Source organism: Macrobrachium nipponense, chromosome 1 (genome assembly GCF_015104395.2).
Source record: "Macrobrachium nipponense isolate FS-2020 chromosome 1, ASM1510439v2, whole genome shotgun sequence".
Taxonomy (NCBI): domain Eukaryota; kingdom Metazoa; phylum Arthropoda; class Malacostraca; order Decapoda; family Palaemonidae; genus Macrobrachium; species Macrobrachium nipponense.
This window is the reverse complement of record NC_087200.1, coordinates 154,181,769-154,207,450: the sequence shown is the minus strand read 5'-3', so window position 1 is coordinate 154,207,450 and position 25,682 is coordinate 154,181,769. Positions and strand designations below refer to the sequence as shown.

Genomic DNA, 25,682 nt, shown 5'->3' with positions numbered 1-25,682 from the left:
TCTTGACTACTATAGCCACCTTCCTATATACTTATAAACGATCATCTCTTCTGTCATGCAATTATACCCCAGATAATCTCTTTTATTATTCTTTAACTAAACGTTCATCCTCAGCTCACATTTATTGTTTTTATTCCCTTATCCTACCCTCCTATATCCACAATCTGTTTGTAATGCCCCATCATAAAAATTCTCGCGCGGGGGGTAGTGCCATCAGTGCACCTCACTTGGTGCACTGTAAGGTGTTTACAGCATCCTGTTGGCCCCCTAGCTGCACCCTCTTTTTAGCATTTTACTTTACCTTCATTCTTGCTTCCCTTATCCAATCTTGCTATTATACGTCTTTAACTATTGTTTCTTAGTGCAACTGTGGGAAGGGGGGAGTTTCCTCCAGTTCCACCCTTAGATCTTTGTACTTCATATTCTGAATCTTTAGCTTGCTGTCCAACCACTCCAACCCCCTCTTTTCACAGTGTGTGTGCCTGATTGCCAAAAAGTGCCCCAGTGCTTTGTTTGACAGTCTAAGTATTAAATCAATCAATCCGCCATGGAATTTCGCAAATACCTCGTCTAGTTCTTCTATCTCTGCCTCTTGAACGTTTACCCTAAATCTAGCCATATACATACATACATACACACACACACATAAATATATATATATATATATATATATATATATATATATATATATAAATATATTTTTATATATATATATATATATATATAATAAAAGGATTAAATATATCCTATATATATAAATATATATTTTATATATAATAATATATCTATAGAAATACTAAAAGGGTAGAAATTATAGCGTTATATTTCCTCAACTGACAGGTAGTGGATTAGGAAGTAGCAAACAGCGCTTCACATACAGTTGAAGGAAGTTCCAGAAGTTGGCCACTAGGTCGCTGCTGTCGACAGCTTTTTCTTAATCTTCTTAAACGCTGGTTGGAGGGAGATTTCATCAATAAGATCTGAATCCCAGGCTCCTTTTGAGATGTTCATCGTATTTTTTTTATTAATCAGTGCTGATTCTACCATCTAGATTTTGAATTGACAATTGCTACTATTATATGTGACATATTCCAGTTTATTCTGCTATTATTATAATTTATGTGGTTAAAAATAGCTGAGCCCTGTTTGTCACAACTGTGTTTTATTGGTCTTTGGGAGAGTTATTTACCTGTAAATCCGATGTGGTCACAGTCAAGGCAAGGGATTTTGTATATGCCTGTGTCTGTGGGGACTGCCTAGGTGTGGGATTTTGACTTTGATTTCATTGCTGGGCGTCTCTCTGGTAATGTTTTAAAGGGGACTGTAGAAAGTTGAGTTTGCTGTATGGATAGTTTTCTCAATTATATGATCCGGGTGCTTTAAAAATGATAGTTGCTTACGGATTAGTTTAAAGTCCTTCTCCAGGAATTCTGGAGAGCAAATTTTGATAGCATTGTGTTGATAACTAAAATAGTGAAAAAATGAAAGTTAAAATGTTTGTTTTCTGCATGCGGTAATTTTTAGTTCTGTTGTGTCTAATTATTAAAACATCAAGTAAATGAATTTTGTTGAATGGTTCTCATTCAACTTGGAAGTTGATGCTGGGCACTAATGCATATGATTTTGAATGAAAATCGTTGAAATTGCCCCATCTACCATCCCAAAATGTTAGGTTATCATGCCTTTAGGTTTTATGGCATTTATTATTATAGTTTCAAAATATTCCATATATACATTAGCTGATAATGGACTTAAAGGGCTGCCCATGCTGCACCCAATTTTTATTTGTAAAATGGTTCTCCGAATGAAAAGACGTTGTTTGATGCACATAGTTACTGTTCAAGTAACTATTATTTTATACAGGGCTGTTGGGAAATTATCTGAATAGTCACCCTCCCACTGGAGTTTGCTAGTGCTCTCCTGCCTTTGATTAGCGCGATCGATTGCTTTGCAACAGCGATCTTTATTTTTATGATATTTCGACGACGGTTTCTTGGGAGAAATACGTTAGTGATGTGACAGTACTTTTTTCCACTCTTTCAAGGAACAGCGACTTTTTTTATTATTATTATCGAGTGGATTGCATCTGAATGTGTGTGAGTGTTTTTTTTCACACAGGAGGATGTCTGGGAAGAGATCCGACCTAATCAAGTAGCTAACCCTGACCCTTCCACCTCTGATGAAGGAGGATCTTGGACAGTAGTCCAAAGGAAAAAGGACACGAATAAGGTAAGCCTCTTTCATAAAAAGTGCAGTTAAGCCACTCCCTTGGGTCTCGTTCCTCATCAACTTCAACCTGCTCCCAATGAATAAGGCACTCTGCTCACCTAATCAACCCGGACAAGCGGCCCAAACAGCCATAAATAACACAAAAATACCCACTATCTATATACAGACGTTTCAGTAGACAGAGATGTACCAGCAGCAGCGGAAGCAGTAGTCTTCACCTCCCTTAAAAGTGGTTGGAGACTATCCAATCATGAGTCTACTTTACAAACCGAATTAATTGCCATTCAAAAAGCACTTGACGATTCTTTAAATCTTGAAGGTGATACTACAATTCTCACAGATTCAAAGTGCATCATTCTTGCCATTAAAAATCAAACACTGAAAATGTACATATACTTTCCAGCATAGTGTCTGCTGCCTTCGCTCACCACACCAATGGCAGGCAAATTACAAAGTCTCTCCCTTTCCAGAAACACTTCTAAGGGATTAGCTGTCATCATCAGCCGTCTACGATTTGGATACCTATGTTTGATCCAGAAAACGGAACATGCAAGTACTCAGAACAGGTAGTAGCTCAACCATTAGAGCACTATCTGCTACACTGCCCCAAGACTCTTCCCCTCAGGCACAATTTCACAGAGGTCCCTTTAACCAGCACCAAAATGGTAATACACATAATTGGAAACACTGAAATACTTCCGGTTTTCTCTGTTCTTACCCGCCTCCCAGGTAATCAAACTGCCAAAACCACCTTTTCCACATATTCATAAAGCTCCGGTAATGATCTCACTTAAGGACTACTATATTAGCTAGTCCTGATGACATTGCCATCGATATTATAAACAAACATTTAATCCATCATTCTCACAATCGTCACCCACCTCCTTCCACTTCCTGCCCTTGTTAACCCTTCTGTAGTGACCTTAACGAGCGGTCCTGAGAAGACACCCAGAGTCCTCTCCTTTTTTTTTTTTTTTTTTTTTCTTAATCATCAAATTTTATCCTTTCCTTCCCACGTCCTCCTACTAACTGGGACTTGCTACTATAATACTTACTCTCCCACTAATGCTTTTTCATTTCCGGCCCAGTGGTTTATTAGACCCGAATGGTTTTCTTCACATATACAGGTGTTAAATTTACAGTTACGGGCTGCTGTGAAGCAAGAGCCCGTGCCAGCATAAAGCTGGCTGATTCTAACGATACGAAATGATACGAACTGAATAGTGGGCTAATTTTTCTTTTTAAAAATGTAGAACGTCTTGTACTGGTAGCTACCTTTGTGAATATGGAATCTATACATCTGAACACCAATTTTAAGTTTTGGGCTAATGACTTCAGATTTATCCAGCGGTTCAATGCTCTTTTTGTCTTTGCCAATTAATCTTACTTTTCTGGAAAATTCTGTAGGGACGTTTTGGAGGTTTTTTGTTAATTTGTCACAGGTGTTCGTGTCGCTAAGGAGATGGTTGATTTAGTTAAGATAAAAGTCTTTGTCTATAATCACGATTTGGCCATCCTGGTCGGCTCTACTTATTACAGCATCTAATTTTTGTAGCGAGCTGATGGCTCTCACTCATTAGGTCTGCGGGAAACAGGGTATTGCTTGATAAGATCAGCTACTGCATTCAGCTGGGAATTGAAATGTCCAAAAAATAGTCTGTTTGAAATCAGCTGCAGCGTTTGATGTGAAAGGATGTGAAACTTCCACAGCTTAGCACTAAACTGGAAATTTCTTTATGATATAACTCTCCATCTAAGTCATCACGAATAATTCTCCATTACTGCTCCGTACTGAGCAGGTATTGTGCTCCATGAAATAAGTGTATAACGTGAACGTTACACGACCAACTTCCAGTAACCAAGCAAAGTAACAAGCCAACATTTCATATTCATGGTAAAAGGCATTAATGACATGCCAATAAACAGTCAACATTTATTCTTCTAAAATTATATTTATAAATCCTCCATAATGAGTATGTGCAGTGCTCCATTAAATAAGTGTATAACCTGAACGTTTTACGACCAGCTTCTGGTAACCAAGCAAAGTAGCGGCCAACAGTCATATTCATGGTAAGATGCATCAATGATCAATGTCATGCTAATAAATACTCAATATTTATTCTTCTAACAAATTATGTATATAAATACACCATAGACCTTTAAAATTATAAATGATCATAACTAGAGTTAGAAAAATACCAATAATTAATTTTTAAAGTCTACAACCCTTTTACAAACCAAAAGTACTAGTTTTACTGAAAATTCATTATAATATTTTTGGGGGGTGAGGGGCAACCAAAAATGAAAAGGCCAGCCACTTTCATAAAGACCAAATTGAAGAATTTATTGCGTGAAAAACGTAACCTGTTGGAGAGATATGACTCATCCAACTATTTATATACAATAATTTTAGAATTGAATGCTAACATTTTATTTTTAAAATTTAACTGATAAACTTGAGGTTATTTGTGTCAAGTAAATATCGCGATTTAATAGTAATAATATGGTACTTATTTTCCTTCTTTAGGATTTTAGCTACAAAACTTGTCGCCATCTTTCCAGTGCGTGGTCGGCCTTCCTTCGTCACAGCAGTGAGGTCGGCTGCTAAATTTACCAAAATCCTCCAAAATGGTGAGTGAAGGCAAAGTTCCTGTGCTATAGATAATTTGCATATGTTTTGCTTCATAGTTTCACCCAGTGTGGTTCGTGGAGTGACTCCAGTTAATGAAATAAACCTCAAAATCTAATGGCACTTCGCAGAACGTGGTCTTGGATTACCGTCAATCTTGTTTACCTGACCCTGCAGATGGTACGGCAGGCCACGGTTTATAAGGATATCCCTTGTGTTTTGCATCCGAAGTAAACTGAAAGTCACTATTAGACTACACGGAAAGCGTTGATGGTGTTGAATTATTTGCCTTTAGCCTATTGTTAACCGAGGAAACTCCAGCAATCACTGGCTCCCTGTGCTCGATATGGCACCCTCGAGAATCGCACTTTGGATGGATTTTCATTGAACCAAATTACCTGTCATTCATTGAACTACCGTTAGATATCACGCTTAGTTTACTACACTTTACATTGGCCTTGGGTGCTTATTCCTTGAATTTTGTTGTCAGAGGACGATAAGGGCCCCAAGAACTACAGGGTATTGGGACATAGAAGTCTGGTGCAATTGAATTTAGGGAAAACAACCGCATGGACTGGCCCAACACACCGACGGTCACGGCATGCTCGAAGTTAGGGTAGAGCTAGGGTACCTATCCACGGCGGCCCAGACTATGGCGGTTGCGGATTATCTATGCAGTATTACCTACTGAACAAGAATTTTAAGTAATATTTATTCGGACAACTGTAATTAACCCCCAGGGGCCAGTAGGGTAAAACACCGCATGGTACAGGGGTGGACCATGTATGATCAATGTATACCACCCCAAAAAAAGTATATTAGGGTAGATCACCATGGCAGGCAACCCTTCGTGGGTTGGGACGGGGTCTTATTCATCTGATCGATATTTAATTGGTTGAAACAAGAATACAATTGACAACTCTAAGCATACCATTTAAAAAGACTGAAGTTTCGTCGAACATAATGTGATATATGAAAGCCCCACCCGCTAACTAAAATAAGCCATTGTGAGGCTCTTCGGTAAAATATGTTTTCAAGGGCAGTTTTGAAATCCAATATGGCGGCTACGTTTTTCATAGGAAGGTTTTCTGATCCAGTGATGGGCCACCATCTTTCCCCAGCCATTCCCAGCCAATCATTTGAACAGTGTTAGTGTATAGGGTAAAACATCAAAGCAGGCCACGCAGGCCAGCCTACCATCAGTGCAAGCCACCCTCCCGAAAAAGTACATTATAACGCGTTTCCTGACACCCGAGATGGGCGATCGTCGCGACTTGTGGTTGGTTGGTGAGAAACGGAGCTAAAGACCTTCTACTCTCCTTTCGGAATTAAGTAAGTTTTTCCCCAAAGTTAGAAAATTAAGGCCAAATTTTCAAGATTTAAACAGATTTAAACAGAGGGTACTGGAAAATGGATCCCGCCCACGGCAGTTGGAAAAATCTCACCAAAACCGCGTTCAACATTTTTGTTACTTACAACTCGCGGTATTTAGAAGATTTACGCCATTCTCGATGTTTACGGAGTAGCTTGTTGTGTCAATAAAACTTAACCATTTTCCTGTGATAAAATACCGCCACACCACTTGTACCCACAGACCGCTGGAGCACTTTTATCACAACAATCGAACCACGATTTCTCATCAACAAACAAGACCAGGCGTAAAAACAGCTGTTGGGGTAAAAGAAGATGACGATAAGCGTTGCTCGTTGGCTAATTTTTAAAGTAAGTTAGTTAAAAACATCAATATTTTCTTTACATCTTTATGATGATTAATTTGAAAATATTCGGTTATTGAAAAAAGTAAAACTCGACTCTGACCTCAAATTTAAGTAATTATTTTTCTGAATTAGAACGTTCGTTTTTCAATAGTTCTTTGTTATTAGACGTTCATGTCAATTTTTTTTCTTGGACTTTCGTTAACCTAATTGTAAATAATTGCTATAGCTCAACTGTCCATTGACAGAACAGTTTACCAGTTGATTCATGCAGATTGTTTACAGGCTATACATGTTAATGTTATAATCGTAATGCGCAATATATATCTTTGTATTAGGGTAAAAACATCAAACGCAGGGCCACGCAGGCCAGCATACCATTCAGTGCAGGTACCAACCCTCCTAAAAAAAGTACATTAATAAAGCGTCCTGGACACCCGAGATGGGCATCAGTTCGCGGACCTTGTTGTTGGTTGGGAGAAAACGGGAGCTAAAAGACCTCTACTTCCTCCTTTCGAACGTAAGTATTTTCCCCAAACAAAGTTTAGAAATTAAGGCAAATTTTAAGATTTAAAACAGATTTAAACCAGAGGGTAAACCTGAAAATGGCGCCCACGGCAGTGGAAAATTCTCACCAAAAACCCAAAACGCGTTCAACATTTTGTTTACTTACAACTCGAGGTATTTATTAGAAGATTGAACGCCACATCTCGATGTTTACGGAGTAGCTTGTGTCAATAAACTAACCATTTTCCCTGTGATAAAATCCGCCACACCACTTGTACCCACAGGACGGGGCTGGAGCACTTTTAATCACAACATCGAAACACGATTTCTCATCCAACAACAAGCCAGGCCGGTAAACAGCTGTTGGGGTTAGAAAAGATGGACGAGAAGCGTTGCTCTTGGCTAATTTTTGTAAGTAAGTAAGTAAAACATCAATTATTTTGTACATATTTAATGATGATTAATTTTGAAATATTCGTTATTGAAAAAGTAAACTCGACTCTGACTCAAATTTAAGTAATTATTTTTCTGAATTAGAAGCGTTCTTTTCAAGTTGTGCTGTAAATTTTTTTTTATGACCGTCACGACATCTTTGACTTTCGTGCCTATTGGTAAATAATTGCTATACTCAACTGTCATTGCAGAACAGTTTTACCAGTTATTATTCAGTGCAGGATTGTTATCAAGCTATACATTGTAATTGTTTATAATCGTAATGCGCAAATATATATATCTTGTATTATTTTTACTTTTTTTGGCTTATATGAAGATGTTTTACTGCTGGATTTATCGCCGGGGGGTAGTGTGACCGGCGTTTCGGTTTTCCAGGGCGTCCATTGGGCCCTGTGTTTGTTTTCGCACCATAAAAAGAAATTATGGGGCCGAATTTGCAATGACCCAGAAAGTCGTTAAAACAGAGGAAAGTTAGCATTGTGAGGGGCGGGCATATAGTTTTTGACTGAGAAAAAATACCAAATTTATTCAATAGCTAGCTTGCTAAAAAAGTAAAAAAACTTGGTTATAAAAACTTGATTGACCAACTAAAGCAGCATGTTCGTACTATGGGTTTCAGAGACCAGTGCAAGCACCGTTTTTGGCCAATACCTATTTCTGTAACGGCAAGTCTCATTAACCGAACGAGGAAATTTTTGGCTATAGTAGCATTGCCCAGTGCCGTAATTTATAAGGGTAACGTCGGGAATCACTAATCGTGAAAGAATAACGACACTTGTCCTTGTAACCAAGAGACAAAAACTCCATTATGCAGAAATGGATACGAACCACGCGATAAAAGCTCCACCTCTACCCTCCTCCCCAAACCCCTCCCCCCCCCCCCCTCCACCGCCATCCCCTTTTTCTTCTTTCGGTCCTCCGCCTTTCCTTTCCTCTCTCTCTCCTCTCGTCTCTTTCTCCTCTCTCTCTCTCTCTCTCTCTCTCTCATCTCTCTCTCTGTTGCCAATTCGGTATGTGTTGACCCTTCCAAAAACTGGGTATAAGAACTACCGCACAAAACGTTGAAAATTGGTGAAATTAGGCATAGGGTTATTGGAAGTTATATATACAAATAAATTAAATAAAGCAATTTATCATTGTATTGCATTACTATGGACAATCTAGAATTCATGGAAACAGTTTATAACCTGTTAACGCGTCCCCAACCCACGTAATAATAATCGTTTTACCACGCGATCTACTCGGTAGCGCCTTCAACGGGCGGCATATTACGTTCAAGACCTTTAATGTGCTTGTCAAGCCGTCCAGGCCCCTCCGTAAATAATACGTTTACTCGTTATAGAAAGGTGTAGGAACATCATTTGGTAACACTCTCAGCACATTGGGAAACTTATTTCCAGCCTGGCAAACTCCTTCCTGGTTGGTCGCTTATGCTAGAAAACTGTCCATGTCCCTTGTTGGTTTTCTTTCAATACGCTTCGGGCGTTTATTTCGATACCGAAAATTGGATTTCTCAGTCTTTCACAATGGAATGTCCCAAAGAAGGCGGATATTTTCTTTAGGTGAGATCAATCAAATACTAGATTGAGAGTGTGATATTGAATAACCTATTTTGATGATTGAGGAGCTCTAGTTTCTGAATCCCCGCCAGTGGATGATAACAAACTTTTTCTTCCTTCCCAAGTTGCGGGAGTGAAGATGACTTTTTCTTTAGCCGAGTGACTGGGACTCCGAGAGGAGAGAATGAGAGAGAGAGGCGAGGAGATAGAGGAGAGAGAGAGAGGAAGAGAGAGAGAGAGAAATTTCCTAACAGTTAATTACCGTATGAAAATAAACAAGCATAAAAATCAATATTCGCTTTGAAAAAAACTATCATCAGTGCTATTGATCGCTGATTACAAAAAAATAAAAGCATTGACGGTACGTTAGCACGCCGAGCTCCATCAGGGGCGGAACGCTTTAATAGCAATCAATGGAAACGGTCGTATGTGTGAAGGAGCCTCCACTAAGTATGGCAACGATGTTGTGATTTTGTCCATTATTTCTTAGCGTGCAAACATTGAAAAGCTGCCAAAACATTAAAGGTTACAGTTTTTTATTTCTGGGCATACGATTATTTAAGAAATTCAAAATACTAATGAAGACTGAAATCAATGAAAAAGTGCTTAGCAAAAACCAAAAAAGCAAAAAAAAAAAAAAACAAAAAAAAAAACGTAGTCGTTCCATCTATGCACTTTTCCGTATTTCGTTCCTCTATGGTTTTCGGCAGCCAGATTGTACGGGAAAACGTTATGAAACATTGATTTTATCTACGTTCGAAATATCTGTAATTTTTCGGGGTAATTTGGTTGCAAAAAAGGGAAAAATGGAATAATATACTGAATTTAAATCAAAATTTTTAAATAACCAATTGTAAATTTAAAACTAAATAACGGTAAAGTAAATTAAATTTTAGGTTTAGGGAATAAAATTTTGCAGTTTCGTCGTCTGTCGTCGTCTGTCGTCGTCTGCTATTGTAATTGTGTTTATGGCGCGCGCGCTTAGAAACCGAACAGCACGGGTTTAAAGTGCAATGTGGAGTGAACTGAGACCAAAATGTGTATAATAACAATCAAATAAGCACTGTGGAGTTTCATTGTGATGGCAGTAAGGATAAAACCGCCGATTACAAGGTAAGAATGAATTCAGTTCCAAACCATAACCCCGGGAATAACAAGTTTCATACTTTCACTAATATAGGCAACAAAATGTTGTTTTATTGTGCTGATTACAACTGCAATCTTGAGTAAGATCATAAACGTTACATACATACGCTAACATTGTTCAATTTAATGAGTGCTGGGAAGGCTGGGGGAAAGATGGTTGTCCGTCACTGATGAGAACCGTCCATGAAAAACGTAGCCGCCATATTGGATTTCAAAACTGCCTTGAAAACATATTTTACGAAGAGCTCACATGCTTATTTTAGTTCGTATGGGGCTTTCATATATCACAATATGTTGACGAAACTTCAGTCTTTTAAATAAATGGTATGCTTAGAGTTGCAATTGTATTCATGTTTCACCAATTAAATATCGAGTGAATAAGACCCGTCTACCGTGATGAGGGTTGGCCTGTACTGATGTTTCCCCCTATTTACTTTTGGATATATGAAGATGTTTTTACTGCTGGATTATCGCCGTAGTGTGACGCAATCGTTTTCGGTCCATGGGCCTCTTGTCTGTTTTCGCACCATAAGAAATTATGGGGCCGAATTTGCAATGACCAGAAAGTCGTTAAAAGAGGAAAGTTAGCATTGAGGGGCATATGTTTTGACTGAGAAAAATACAAATATTCAATAGCTAGCTTGTAAAAAATACTTGGTTATAAAAACTTGATTGACAACTAAGCAGCATGTCTACTATGGGTTTCAGAGACAGTGCAAGCACGTTTTTTTGGGCAATACCTATTTCTGTAACGAACACTCTTAACAGAACGAGATTTTGCTATAGTGCATTACACAGTGCCGTAATTTATAAGGGTATCGTGAATCACTAATCGTAAAGAATAACGACACTTGTCCTTGTAACAAGAGACAAAAACAAAATCCTTATGCAGAAATGGATACGAACACGCGTATAAAGCTCCACCTACCCTCTCCCCAACCCCCCCCCCCCCCCTCCACCGCCATCCCTTTTCTTCTTCGTTCCTCCGCCTTCCTTTCTCTCTCTCTCTCTCTCTCTCTCTCTCTCTCTCTCTCTCTGTTGCCATTCGGTATGTGTTGACCCTCCAAACTGGTATAAGACTACACACAAACGTGAAATTGGTGAAATTAGGCTATGATTGGGGATAAGTATATATACATAAATATTAAAGCAATTTTATCATTATTGCATTACTATGACAACTAGAATTCATGGAAACAGTTATAACTGTTAAGCGTCACCCACGTAATAATACGTTTTACCGCGATCTACTCGGTAGCCGCCTTCAACGGGATATTACGTTCAAGACTTTAACTGTGCTTGTCAAGCCGTCAGCCCCGTAATAATACGTTACTCGTATAGAAAGTGTAGGAACATCATTTGGTAACACACTCAGCACATGGGAAAACTTATTTCCAGCTGGCAACTCTTTCCTGGTGGTCGCTTATGCTAGAAAACTGCCTGTCCCTGTTGGTTTTCTTTCAATACGCTTCGGGCGTTTATCGAGACAAATTGGATTTCGCGTCTTTCACAATGAATGTCCCAAAGAGGAGGCATATTTCTTTAGGTGAGATCAATCAAATACTAGATGAGGAGTGTGATATTGATAACCTATTTGATGATGAGAGCTCTAGTTCTGAATCCTCCAGTGATGATACAACTGAGAGAGAGAGAGAGAGAGAGAGAGAGAAGAATTTCCTACAGTTAATTACAGTATGAATAACAAGCATAAAAATCAATATTAACTTTGAAAAACTATCATCAGTGCTATGATCGCTGATTACAAAAAAAAGCGTGACGGTACGTTATCATCGAGCTCATCAGGGGCGGACGCATAACAGGATAATGGAACGGCATATGTGTGAAGCCTCCACTAATGTGGCAACGATGATTTTGCCATTCTTAGCATGCAAAACATTAAAGTTTACATTTATTTCTGGCATGATACGATTATTTAAGAAATTCAAAATACTAATAAGACTGAAATCAATGAAAAGTGCTAGCAAAAACAAAAAAGCAAAAAAAAAAAAAAAAAAAACGTAGTCGTTCCTCTATGCACTTTTCCGTATTCGTTCCTCTATGGTTTTCGGCAGCCAGATGTACGAAAACGTTAGAAACATTTGATTTTATCTACGTTAGAAATATCTGTAAGTTTTTCGGGTAATTTGGTTGCAAAAAAAGGGATAATATACATGAATTAAATCAAAATTTTTAAATAACAATGTAAATTTAAACTAAATAACGAGTAAAGTAAACAGTTTAGGGAATAAAACTTTGCAGTTTCGTCGTCTGTCGTCGTCTGCTATTTGTAATTGTTTATGGCGCGCGCGCTTAGAACCAGGAACAGCAACGGGTTTAAAGTGCAATGTGGAGTGAACTGAGACCAAAATGTGTATAATAACAATCAAATAAGCACTGTGGAGTTTCAGTTGTGATGGCAGTAATGAATAAAAACCGCCGATTACAAGGTAAGAATGAATTCAGTTCCAACCATAACCCCGGGAATAACAAGTTTCTTATACTTTCACTAATATAGGCAACAAAATGTTGTTTTATTGTGCTGATTATCAACTGCAATCTTGAGTAAAGATCAATAAACGTTACTACATACGCTAACATTGTTCAAATGAGTGCTGGGAAGGCTGGGGAAGATGGTGTCCGTCACTGATGAGAACCGTCCATGAAAAACGTAGCCGCCATATTGGATTTCAAAACTGCCTTGAAAACATATTTTACGAAGAGCTCACATGCTTATTTTAGTTCGTATGGGGCTTTCATATATCACAATATGTTGACGAAACTTCAGTCTTTTAAATGGTATGCTTAGAGTTGCAATTGTATTCATGTTTTCACCAATTAAATATCGAGTGAATAAGACCCGTCTACCGTGATGAGGGTTGGCCTGTACTGATGTTTCCCCCTATAGGGTAGAACATCACGACAGGCCAACCCTCATCACGGTAGACGGGTCTTATTCACTCGATATTTAATTGGTGAAAACATGAATACAATTGCAACTCTAAGCATACCATTTAAAAGACTGAAGTTTCGTCAAACATATTGTGATATATGAAAGCCCCATACGAACTAAAATAAGCATGTGAGCTCTTCGTAAAATATGTTTTCAAGGCAGTTTGAAATCCAATATGGCGGCCTACGTTTTTCATGGACGGTTCTCATCAGTGACGGCCACCATCTTTCCCCAGCCTTCCCAGCACTCATTTGAACAATGTTAGCGTATATGTGTAACGTTTATTGATCTTACTCAAGATTGCAGTTGTAATCAGCACAATAAAACAACATTTTGTTGCCTATATTAGTGAAAGTATGAAACTTGTTTATTCCCAGGGGTTATGGTTTGAACTGAATTCATTCTTACTTGTAATCGGTGGTTTTTATCCTTACTGCCATCACAACTGAAACTCCACAGTGCTTATTTGATTGTTATTATACACATTTTGGTCTCAGTTCACTCCACATTGCACTTTGAACCCCCGTTGCTGTTCCTGGTTTCTAAGCGCGCGCGCCACAAACACAGTTACGAACAACAGACGACGAAACTGCAAAGTTTTATTCCCTAAATTGTTTACTGTTCTCTTTATTTAGTTTAAATTTATTTTATTTAAAATTTTTAAATAAATTCATGTATATTATCCCTTTTTTGCAACCAAATTACCCCCAAAAAATTACAGATATTTCTAAAGTAGATACAATCAAATGTTTTTAACGTTTTTGTACATCTGGCTGCCAAAAACCATAGAGGAACGACTACGGTTAAGTGCACAGAGGAACGACTACGGATAATTTTTGTGTGTGTGTGTGTGTGTGTTAGCACTTTTCATTGATTTCAGTCTATATTAGTATTTTGAATTTCTCTAATAATCGTATGCCAGAAATAAATGTAACCTTTAATGTTTGCATGCTAAGAATGGCAAAATCAGCGTTGCCACATTAGTGGAGGCTTCACACATACGCCGTCTCATTATTATAAACTGTTTCCTTGAATTCTAGTTGTCATAGTAATGCAATAATGATAAAATTGCTTTAATATTTATGTATATATACTTCCAATACATAGCCTAATTTCACCAATTTCAACGTTTTGTGTGTAGTCTTATACCCAGTTTGGAGGGTCAACACATACTGAATGGCAACAGACAGAGATAGAGAGAGAGAGAGAGAGGCGGAGGAACGAAGAAGAAAAGGGGTGGCAGTGGAGGGGGGGGAGAGGGTAGGTGGAGCTTTATACTCGTGTTCGTATCCATTTCAGCATAATGGAGTTTTTGTTCTAAATGCAGACTTCTTAGTGAGGAAAACAAGGGGGTGTACGGGAGGGGTACATGTATTTAGCCAATCACATTGCAGTATGACCCGTACATTGCTATAGGACCGAGTGAAGAATTGGGGGTTATCCATACATTGAGTTAAATAAATAGATTTTCCTAAATTGTTTTTTAATCATGTTATAAGAATTCTAGTGTTTATTCCTGTTTCCTTTATCATAGTATTTGTATAATATTTTTGTTTTGTCCACACCTAATATTTTGCCATAAATACCTTGAAATATTAAGTTTATAATTTAGGGCAGACACCTGAAAATGCCTACGTGGTTGGACTAGAAGTGGGTGTTAGGACGATTCGATACCTACCTTCCTGTCGGTTAACATGAAATTGCAAGTTGCTTGGGATATTCCATACATGATTTGCACACAACTCACTCACCCCATCCCCTTTTCCAAGTAGTTCACGTCTGACCTGTTTCGTTTCTCATCATTCAGAATACCATTTCATACCATCTAAAAATGTTTCTTTGTTAAAATTTTTGACCCTTAATTGGAACATTTCAATTTGTTTTTTCAATTTAACTTTTTCTCCCACCTTCTCTTTCCATTATCCACCTCTGTCTATTTACGCTCATAATTATACAATCTTTTTCTCACCCATAAAAAATTTTGGATAAAATTTTACTAATAATTAGAACAGTTTTTCATTGGTTATATCTTGGGCTACCTTCAATTTTATCTTCCTTTACGGTGGGGGGTGGGGTTTACGGGAGGCCCCCCCCCCCCTGCGGTCAGATATGTTCTTCTAGGTTATGTTAGTATGTTAACCTATATGTTGGTCTTCAAGTTTGTCTTTCTTGAAGGGGTCCCCCCCCCCCCCACCCCCCCCCCCCCCCCCCCCCCCCCCCCCCCCCCCCCCCCCCAGTCAGGTAACACCGTTCTACTAGGTTAGGTTATGTTGGTTATATCTTAGTCTACTTTCAAGCTTGTCTTCCTTTACGGGGAGGGGTACGGGTGGCGGTCAGGTAATATGTTCTACTAGGTTAGGTTAGGGTGGTTTGGTTATTATGGTAACCTATATGTTGGCCTTCCTTCAAGTTTGGCTTCCTTTAAGGGGGGGGTTACAGGGGGCTCTGCCCCCCAGTCAGGTAACACGTTCTACTAGGATAGGTTAGGTTAGGTTGGTGAAGTTAGCTTGGTTGTATCTTAGTCTACCTTGAAATTTGTCTTCTTTTACGCGGGGGTGGGGTACGGGGGGGCTCTGTCATTATTTGCCACATCCACTACCCAACGACCCACCGTCATTTAGCAAACTCGTACCTCCTGTCCCCCCAGTACCCCGCCTTTCCCCCAGTGAACATATGGCTCCGTGATGGTTGCGGAATTCAAATGTGGCGGCTGTGTTTACACTTCGCTAAACACTTGGTAGATTTACCTATAGAACTATTCCACGGTGATCTTGACCATGGCAGTTGACGTTTTCCTATGTTGTTTACTTGCTTTACAAGAGTTGAAGGGAATATTTTCTTCGTTCACTGGAACAAAACTTCTATTTACCTTTGAACTCGTATGTCGACCCGTTGGTACCGTCATGTATTCTTCAAAGGTAAATTACTGCTTAGTTACAGTCGTCCGAATAAATATTAGTTTCAAATCTTGTACACCGAGTAAAATAACATAGAAAAACGTCAATTGCCATAGTCTAGGCAACCGCGGATTGCTTCTGTAGAAATACCTGTAATTTTTCGGGGGTTATTTTGGTTGCAAAAAAGGGATAATAGACACGAATTAAATAAACATTTTGAAGTAAAGTAAAGTTAAACTAAATAATGAGCAAAGTAAACAATTAAGGGAATAAAGCTTTGCACCTCATAAACAGTGTAGTCGTCTGCTGCTTGTAACTGTGTTTGTGGAGTGAGTGCTTAGGAACCAGGAACAGCAACGTGGTTCAAGTGTAATTTGCAGTGAATTAAAACCAAAATGTATAATTACAATCAAATCAGCACTGTGGAGTTTCAGTTGTGTTGGCAATAAGGATAAAACCACTGATTATAAGGTAAAAATGAATTCAGTTTAAACCATGACCCTGGGAATAAAAATTTAAATACTTTCACTAATATTAGCAACAAAATGTTGTTTTATTGTGCTGATTACCACTGCAACCTTGAGTAAGATCAATAAACGTTACATATATACGCTAACATTGTTCAAATGATTGCTGGGAAAGATAGTGGATTGTCTGTGGCTAGAACGGCCAGTCACGCGATTGCCGCCGTATTGGATTTCAAAACTCCCATGAAAACTTATTTTACGAAGAGCGTCACGTGCTTATTTTAGTTCATATGGGGCTTTCATATATCACGTTATGTTGACAAAACTTCAATCTTTTGAATGGTATGTTAAGTTGTACTTGTATTCTTGTTTCACCAAGGGTAGATTACAGTTCAGTTGACCGGACCGTGTAACACCATTTTGCCCGGTCCGTAATCCCTCCGCCAAGGTAAGTAGTTCTCGCAGATGACCCGCAGCCTACCAAACCCGACCCCAGCCGACCAAACCCGAACCCAAACCCACAGGACCGAACCCGAACCCGACTGCATCAACATGAAAGCCGATTCTCTTCGATATTTTTTAATCTTGCCCAACTAATCTTTAGGACCTCCAATTTAATTTACAGTATTCTATATTTTCACCCATGCCCAACTGAAATGTAAGAGCTCCATTTTTTTCCCTTCGTTATTCTATTTTTTTTCCCATGCTTGCCCAACTAATTTGCAGGAGTTCGATTTTTTTTTTTTTTTTCATTATTCGATATTTTGACTCTTGCCCACGATAGTTTTACCCGTGCCAACATAATCTGTAGGAGATACATTTTTTTCCCCATTATTCGATATTTCTTTCCTTGCCCAACTCATCTGTATGACCTACAATTTTTTTACATTCTTCGATACATATTTTCCAGGTACTAGTTATCCGCTAGGATAACTAGTACCTGGAACGGGACCTTGCCCGACCTTCCTCGACCCTTCAGTCTGTTCCTTGCTTCTCAGCCAGTTCAGTGCTTCATCATAACTACCATGTCTTCTTCTGCGAGAATTTGTCGTGTTCCGCGCTTACGTGGCGTTCGCTGCCGCCGTTCCCGTCACGCTGGAAGACATATACATTTTGTGTCAAGACGAACGATCCCTAGTTAGTTATTTGTTGAAAAACAATTCCCCTTGTTCAGTCATCTCGGAAAACAACCGTCCCGCCAAAGAAAGAAAAAAAAATCCTCTAACCAGAAGATTTTTGAACGACTCTGATTTCTCTTATTAAGTTCTATATTTCGGACGACTAGCAACATCTCCAAGGTAAGGTTATCAATGTAAATGCACGTTATTTTTAATTATTGCCAAAATTAAGCACGCCATTGTTATTTCCGCTTTGCTAAAGTCAGGCACGCTCAACACATCCGAACATTCACGTTCGCTAGAAGTCCACGTGTTCGAACGCAGTCCATGTGTTCGAGCAAACAACGTGGCCTTGACTTTAACCAATGTTTTTAGTGTTCATTGCCGTCGTTTGGTTAGCCTAACACAACGGGGGACGGGACCTCCTACATTTTTGTTGTTACGTGAGCTCCTACAGTTTAGTTGGCAACGGGTTTCGTCTGCTAGGGTTTTGTTGTTTTTCGTGTTCATTGTCGTCATCTGGGTTTCCCCCACCCAAAAAACCCCAAAAACCCCGGTTTCCCATGGCTTCCCCCTTACCGTTTTCATTTACTCGCATGTACTCCCCCACCCAAAAACCCCGGTTCCCAAAAGGGTCCCCCATTATCGTTTTTATAGGTTTCGGGGTTTTTAAACCGGGCGCCAAAACAAAGCGTCCGCCATCTTGTTTGTATTGCTCCGCCGATTCCATAGCAGACGAAACCCGTGGTCAACTGAACTGTAAGCGCTCCCACCAATTAAATATTGAGTGAATAAGACCTGGCCAGTGTGATGACGATGGATCGTCTGCGGTTGTTTACCCTGTAAGGTACACAACTGACTGGACTAGCCAACCCACTGACTACTGCGTTTGTGGCCACTCTTCGAAAAAGTGAGCGCTTAGGAACCAGGAACTGCAGCGTGGTTCAAGTGCAATTTGGAGTGAATGAAGACCAAAATGTGTATAAGTACAATCAAATAATCATTGGAGTTTCAGTTGTGATGGCAGTGAGGATGCAACCACCGATTACAAGGTAAAAATGAATTTCAGTTCAAACCATGACCCTGGGTATAAAAAGTTTCATACTTTCACTAATATAGGCAACAAAACGTTGTCTTATTGTGCTGATTACAACTGCAATATTGAGGAAGATCAATGAACGTTACATATTTATGCTAACATTGTTCAAATGAGTGCTAGGAAGGCTGGGAGAGATGGTGGACTGTCTGTGGTTACGAACGACATGTCACACGGTTGCCGCCATATTGGATTTCAAAACTGCCTTGAAAACATAGGGGGAAACATCAGTACAGGCCAACCCTCATCACGGTAGACGGGTCTTATTCACTCGATATTTAATTGGTGAAACATGAATACAATTGCAACTCTAAGCATACCATTTAAAAGACTGAAGTTTCGTCAACATATTGTGATATATGAAAGCCCCATACGAACTAAAATAAGCATGTGAGCTCTTCGTAAAATATGTTTTCAAGGCAGTTTTGAATCCAATATGGCGGCTACGTTTTTCATGGACGGTTCTCATCAGTGACGGACACCATCTTTCCCCAGCCTTCCCAGCACTCATTTGAACAATGTTAGCGTATGTATGTAACGTTTATTGATCTTACTCAAGATGCAGTTGTAATCAGCACAATAAAACAACATTTTGGTTGCCTATATTAGTGAAAGTATGAAACTCGTTATTCCCGGGGGTTATGGTTGGAACTGAATTCATTCTTACCTTGTAATCGGCGGTTTTTTATCCTTACTGCCATCACAACTGAAAACTCCACAGTGCTTATTTGATTGTTATTATACACATTTTGGTCTCAGTTCACTCCATTGCACTTTAAACCCGTTGCTGTTCCTGGTTTCTAAGCGCGCGCGCCATAAACACAATTACAAACAGCAGACGACGACAGACGACGAAACTGCAAAGTTTTATTCCCTAAACTGTTTACTTTACTCGTTATTTAGTTTAAATTTACATTGTTATTTAAAAAATTTGATTTAATTCTTCATGTATATTATCCCTTTTTTGCAACCAAATTACCCCGAAAAATTACAGATATTTCTAACGTAGATAAAATCAAATGTTTCTAACGTTTTCGTACATCTGGCTGCCGAAAACCATAGAGGAACGAATACGGAAAAGTGCATAGAGGAACGACTACGTTTTTTTTTTTTTTTTTTTTTTTTTTTTTTGCTTTTTTGTTTTTTTGCTAGCACTTTTTCATGATTTCAGTCTTTATTAGTATTTTGAATTTCTTAAATAATCGTATGCCAGAAAATAAATGTAAACCTTTAATGTTTGCATGCTTTAATGTTTGCATGCTAAGAATGGCAAAATCATCGTTGCCACATTAGTGGAGGCTTCACACATACGCCGTTCCATTATCCTGTTAAGCGTCCGCCCCTGATGAGCTCGCTGCTAACGTACCGTCACGCTTTTTTTGTAATCAGCGATCATAGCACTGATGATAGTTTTTCAAAGTTAATATTGATTTTTATGCTTGTTATTCATACTGTAATTAACTGTAGGAAATTCTCTCTCTCTCTCTCTCTCTCTCTCTCTCAGTTTGTATCATCACTGGAGGATTCAGAACTAGAGCTCTCATCATCAAATAGGTTATCAATATCACACTCCTCATCTAGTATTTGATTGATCTCACCTAAAGAAATATGCCTCCTCTTTGGGACATTCATTGTGAAAGACGCGAAATCCAATTGTCTCGATAAACGCCCGAAGCGTATTGAAAGAAAACCAACAGGGACAGGCAGTTTTTCTAGCATAAGCGACCACCAGGAAAGAGTTGCCAGGCTGGAAATAAGTTTCCCATGTGCTGAGAGTGTTACCAAATGATGTTCCTACACTTTCTATACGAGTAAACGTATTATTACGGGGCTGACGGCTTGACAAGCACAGTTAAAGTCTTGAACGTAATATCCCGTTGAAGGCGCTACCGAGTAGATCGCGGTAAACGTATTATTACGTGGGTGACGCTTAACAGGTTATAAACTGTTTCCATGAATTCTAGTTGTCATAGTAATGCAATAATGATAAAATTGCTTTAATATTTATGTATATATACTTCCAATACATAGCCTAATTTCACCAATTTCAACGTTTTGTGTGTAGTCTTATACCCAGTTTGGAGGGTCAACACATACCGAATGGCAACAGAGAGAGAGAGAGAGAGAGAAAGGAAGGAAGGCGGAGGAACAAAGAAGAAAAGGGATGGCGGTGGAGGGGGGGGGGTGGGGTTTGGGGAGAGGGTAGGTGGAGCTTTATACGCGTGTTCGTATCCATTTCTGCATAATGGAGTTTTTGTCTCTTGGTACAAGGACAAGTGTCGTTATCTTTACGATTAGTGATTCACGATACCCCTATAAATTACGGCACTGGGTGTAATGCACTATAGCAAAATCTCGTTCTGTTAAGAGTGTTCGTTACAGAAATAGGTATTGCCCAAAAACCTGCTTGCAGTGTCATCTGAAACCCATAGTAGACATGCTGCTTAGTTGTCAATCAAGTTTTTATAACCAAGTATTTTTTACAAGCTAGCTATTGAATAAATTTGTATTTTTCTCAGTCAAAAACATATGCCCCTCAATGCTAACTTTCCTCTTTTAACGACTTTCTGGTCATTTGCAAAATTCGGCCCCATAATTTCTTATGGTGCGAAAACAGACAAGAGGCCCATGGACCGAAAACGATTGCGTCACACTACGGCGATAATCCAGGCAGTAAAACATCTTCATATATCAAAAGTAAATAATAAAGATATATATGCGCATTACGATTATAACAATTACATGTATAGCTGATAACAATCTGCATGAATAACTGGTAAACTGTTCTGCAATGACAGTTGAGTATAGCAATTATTTACAATAGGTACGAAAGTCAAGATGTCGTGACGTCATAATACAGAACTTGAAAGAACGTTCTAATTCAGAAAAATAATTACTTAAATTTGAGTCAGAGTCGAGTTACTTTTTCAATAACGAATATTTTCAAATTAATCATCATAAATATGTAAAATATTGATGTTTTACTACTTATTTAAAAAGATTAGCCAAGAGCCAACCTTCTTCCCCCTTTTTTGTTTTTTTTTTTTCGTCATTTCTATCCCCGAACAGCTGTTTACGCCTGGCTTGTTGTTGATGAGAAATCGTGTTTTCGATTGTGTGATAAAAGTGCTCCAGCGTCTGTGGGTGGGTACAAGTGGTGGTGCGGATTTATCACAGGAAATGGTTAGTTTATTGACACAAGCTACTCCGTAAACATCGAGATGGCGTCAATCTTCTAAATACCTCGAGTTGTAAGTAAAAATGTTTGAACGCGTTTTTTTGGTGAGATTTGCACTACGTTTGAGACCGTTTTCAGTACCCTCTGTTTAAATCTTAAAATTTGGCCTTAATTTCTAACTTTCGAGAAAATACTTACTTCGAAAGGAGAGTAGAGGTCTTTAGCTCCGTTTCTCACCAACAACAAGTCGCGACTGATGCCCATCTCTGGTGTCAGGACGCGTTATAATGTACTTTTTCGGAGGGTGGCTTGCATTGATGGTAGGTGGCCTGCTTGGCCTGCTGTGATGATCTACCCTATTTTACGTAGAGCTCACATGCTTATTATGTTGACGAAACGGAGCGCCTGCTGATTCATCAGGCACAAGTACTTTCTGCTAGAGAATCGGCGGATGAATACAAACAAGATGGCGGAAGTATGTTTCGGAGCTAATTTTGAAAACGTGCGGTAATGGAATATCCAAAAGTGTAAAAAAAACGGTAAAGGGGGAAGTTTTGGGAACTGGGGTTTTGGGTGGGGGAAGCCACGGACACGGAAATGAAAATGGAAATAGTTTTAGTTGAAAATGTGCTGAAAACGATAAGGGGGGATGTATTGGGAAACCGGGGTTTCTTGGGTGGGGGTTTACAAAAACTACGAAAATTCACACTAGGAAATGCACGAAACAGCTGTGTGGTTGACCTCCTACTCTGCATTCGTAGAGCTGTTAGCCTAAGAAAACGTTTGGGCAGGAGATGCAGAGAGAACAAAAACAAACGAGACCCACATACCTAACTTGAGGCAAGCAGACTCATAGATAGTATCCATGAAGTCTTCTGCCCATTCAGGTAAGAACCAAGGTTTTTATAACCTACAACAGGTGTTGTTTCCTGTTTTTATATATTTATTTAGTTGTCTCTTACCCTCCACCAAGGGTGCCAATCAGCTAAGTATATATCTACCGGGAAAGTTGCATATACAAAAATTATATTATGATACAATAAATTTTTGTACATACTTACCCGGCAGATATATACGATTAATGGCCCGCCCAGCCTCCCCTCAGGAGACAGGTGGAAGAGAAAATCTGATTAGAAAACGGGAATGGTTCCTAGTCCCGCCACCCAGCGGTGGGAAAGGCAGATCACCTGACCTACCTGTTGCATGTGCCATGAGATTTGAAATTCTGTCGGGACGTCTGAGACTATAGCTAAGTATATATCTGCCGGGTAAGTATGTACAAAAGTTTATTGTATCATAACTATAAATTTTCTAGGCGGTTTTGAAATCCAATATGGAGGCACCCGTGTGAGGTGCCGTTCGTAAGCGCAGCGGAGCCACCAGCCTTCCCAGCACTTATTGGGACAGTGTTAGCATATATATGTAACATTTATTGATCTTACTCAAGACTGCAGTTGTAATCAGCACAATAAAACAACATTTTGTTGCCTATATTAGTGAAAGTATGAAACTTTTTATTCCTGGGGTCATGGTTTAAACTGAAATTCATTTTTACCTTGTAATAGGTGGTTTTAACCTTACTTCCATCACAACTGAAACTCCACAGTGCCTATTTGATTGTAATTATACATGTGTTGGTCTTAATTCACTCCAAATTGCTCTTGAACTACATTGCGGTTCCTGGTTCCTAAGCACTCACTCCACAAACACGGTTGCGGGCAGCACACGAGTACACGGTTTATGAGATGCAAAGCGTTATTCCCTTAATTGTTTACTTTACTCATTATTTAGTTTAACTTTACTTTGTTACTTCAAAATGTTTATTTAATTCATGTCTGTTATCCCATTTTTTCAACCAAATTAACCCCAAAAAATTACAAATATATATTTTTTTTAAGTGAATTAAGAACAAAATGTGTATAAATTGGTCAAATAATCTGTGTGGGGTTTCAGTGGTGATGTCAGTAACAAGATAAGAATGCATTTCAGTTCAGCCACATGACCCCCGGGAATTCCATGCCTCATACTTTCAATAGTATTGGCTACCAAAAAATTTTTTCATTGTGCTGATTACACCATTAAATGAATAATGGGTAGGAAGTGTCGAAGAGTAGTTCATGGGTCATCATTATTTGGTGGGATGTCATATTTGCTTCAAAATTGCCTTGGACACTTATATTGTGAAGACTTCACATGGTTATTTGAATTTGTATGGCAGTTTTCTACAGCTCATTGTGTTAATGAAACTTAGTCTTTTGAAAGGTTTTCTTAGGTTTAATTTTCTTGTAGTTTCACCAATTAATTATCAGGTGAAAAGGTGTTAAATCAGTGATTGACATTTTGCGGCCTGATCATTTACTCTAGTACACGTAGTTTACTCTAGTGTATATGTAGAGTAGGAAGACAGATGTTCACTTATTTACTTTTTAGAGATTGGCAGGAGGGGGGGGGGGTGGGGGGGGGGGGGGGGGGGGGGGGGGGGGGGGGGGGGGGGGGGGTTGGGGGGGAGGGGGGGGGGGGGGGGGGGGGGGGGGGGGGGGGGGGGGGGGGGTCAAGTGCTTTCTACCTAGGTCTGTGTATTGCACCCTAGGTTTGGTTGGGAAATTATGGTCTGGTTAGAACAGAACATGGCATTCTGGGAAAGATTAGGATTTCTCTCGCCCATCTCCCAATCTGTATCTGCTCCAGCTAAGGTGTGGCTTATTAGTGGGAAGAATTGCCTGTGATTCTGTTCTGCATTGAACTTATTGCATAAAATCTAAGCCATAGATTCAAAATATGTTTTTAAGATGCTGAAAGTGTGGTATGTGGTTGTGCCTACACAAGTATTGCATTTTTAATCGTAAAATTTGTTTCCAGGGTTTCATCAAGGTGGTAAAGAACAAGGCTTATTTTAAGCGCTTCCAAGTCAAGTTTAAAAGGCGACGCGAAGGCAAGACTGATTACTATGCCAGAAAACGCCTTGTTGTTCAAGCCAAGAATAAGTACAACACTCCAAAATATAGGTCAGTTGATGGAAGGTTATAATAATAATTAGTTATAAACTTAGTTCCTGTTATGGTATGATGTAGGTATCTAAAGTTTAGCCTACAATAAGTACAATAAGTTACAATAAGTATAGACCAAGATGTATACTTGTGATCAGAAGTCCTGCATTTTATATTCTACCTTAGAAATAATTGTTTTTGTTTTTATTTTCAGGATGATTGTGCGCATTACCAACACTGATGTCATAGCACAAATTGCCTTTGCCCGTATTGAGGGAGATGTAGTGATTGCCAGTGCTTATTCTCATGAGCTCCCCCATTTTGGGGTCAAGGTTGGCCTCACCAACTATGCTGCCTGCTATTGCACCGGCTTGCTTTTGTCTAGAAGAGTAAGTTTCTAACAAATATTTTGGAAAGGGGGAGGTTATTTTGTGTGGGTAAGTTCGATGACCGTTTGGGCAAGAATGGCTAGCCAAGAGTTCGAGTTGGCAAAGTTATACAAGTGACTGCGTAGAATGCAGTGTGAGGGGGAATGTCTTATTTTTAGGGTTATGGGATTCCAGGACCTCTTGCTTTGCTCCCAAATAACCTTGGGCTTAACCATTTAGATTGGAGTAAAATATTTTTATAGCATTAATCTGATGGTTAGTGGCCATATGTCAAACTTGTGGCATTCACCTAATCCATGTTTTTATTTATTTAATTTTTTAAATTTTTTTTTTTTTTTTATTTTTTTTTTTAGGCCTTATAT

The 25,682-nt window shown here is 39.0% G+C and overlaps 1 protein-coding gene across 1 annotated transcript in view; it reads left to right on the top strand.

Annotated features, from left to right (window-relative positions):
• The first annotated feature begins 4,756 nt into the window (after positions 1-4,756).
• The window catches only part of LOC135219770 (large ribosomal subunit protein uL18-like), a 29,604-nt gene continuing 8,678 nt past the window's right edge, over positions 4,757-25,682 (top strand). Inside the window, exons 1-3 of the mRNA XM_064256823.1 lie at positions 4,757-4,860; positions 24,804-24,949; positions 25,146-25,320. Of these exons, the coding sequence (XP_064112893.1) occupies positions 4,858-4,860; positions 24,804-24,949; positions 25,146-25,320 (324 nt within the window). The 5' untranslated portion in view covers positions 4,757-4,857. The remainder of the gene's footprint in view (positions 4,861-24,803; positions 24,950-25,145; positions 25,321-25,682) is intronic.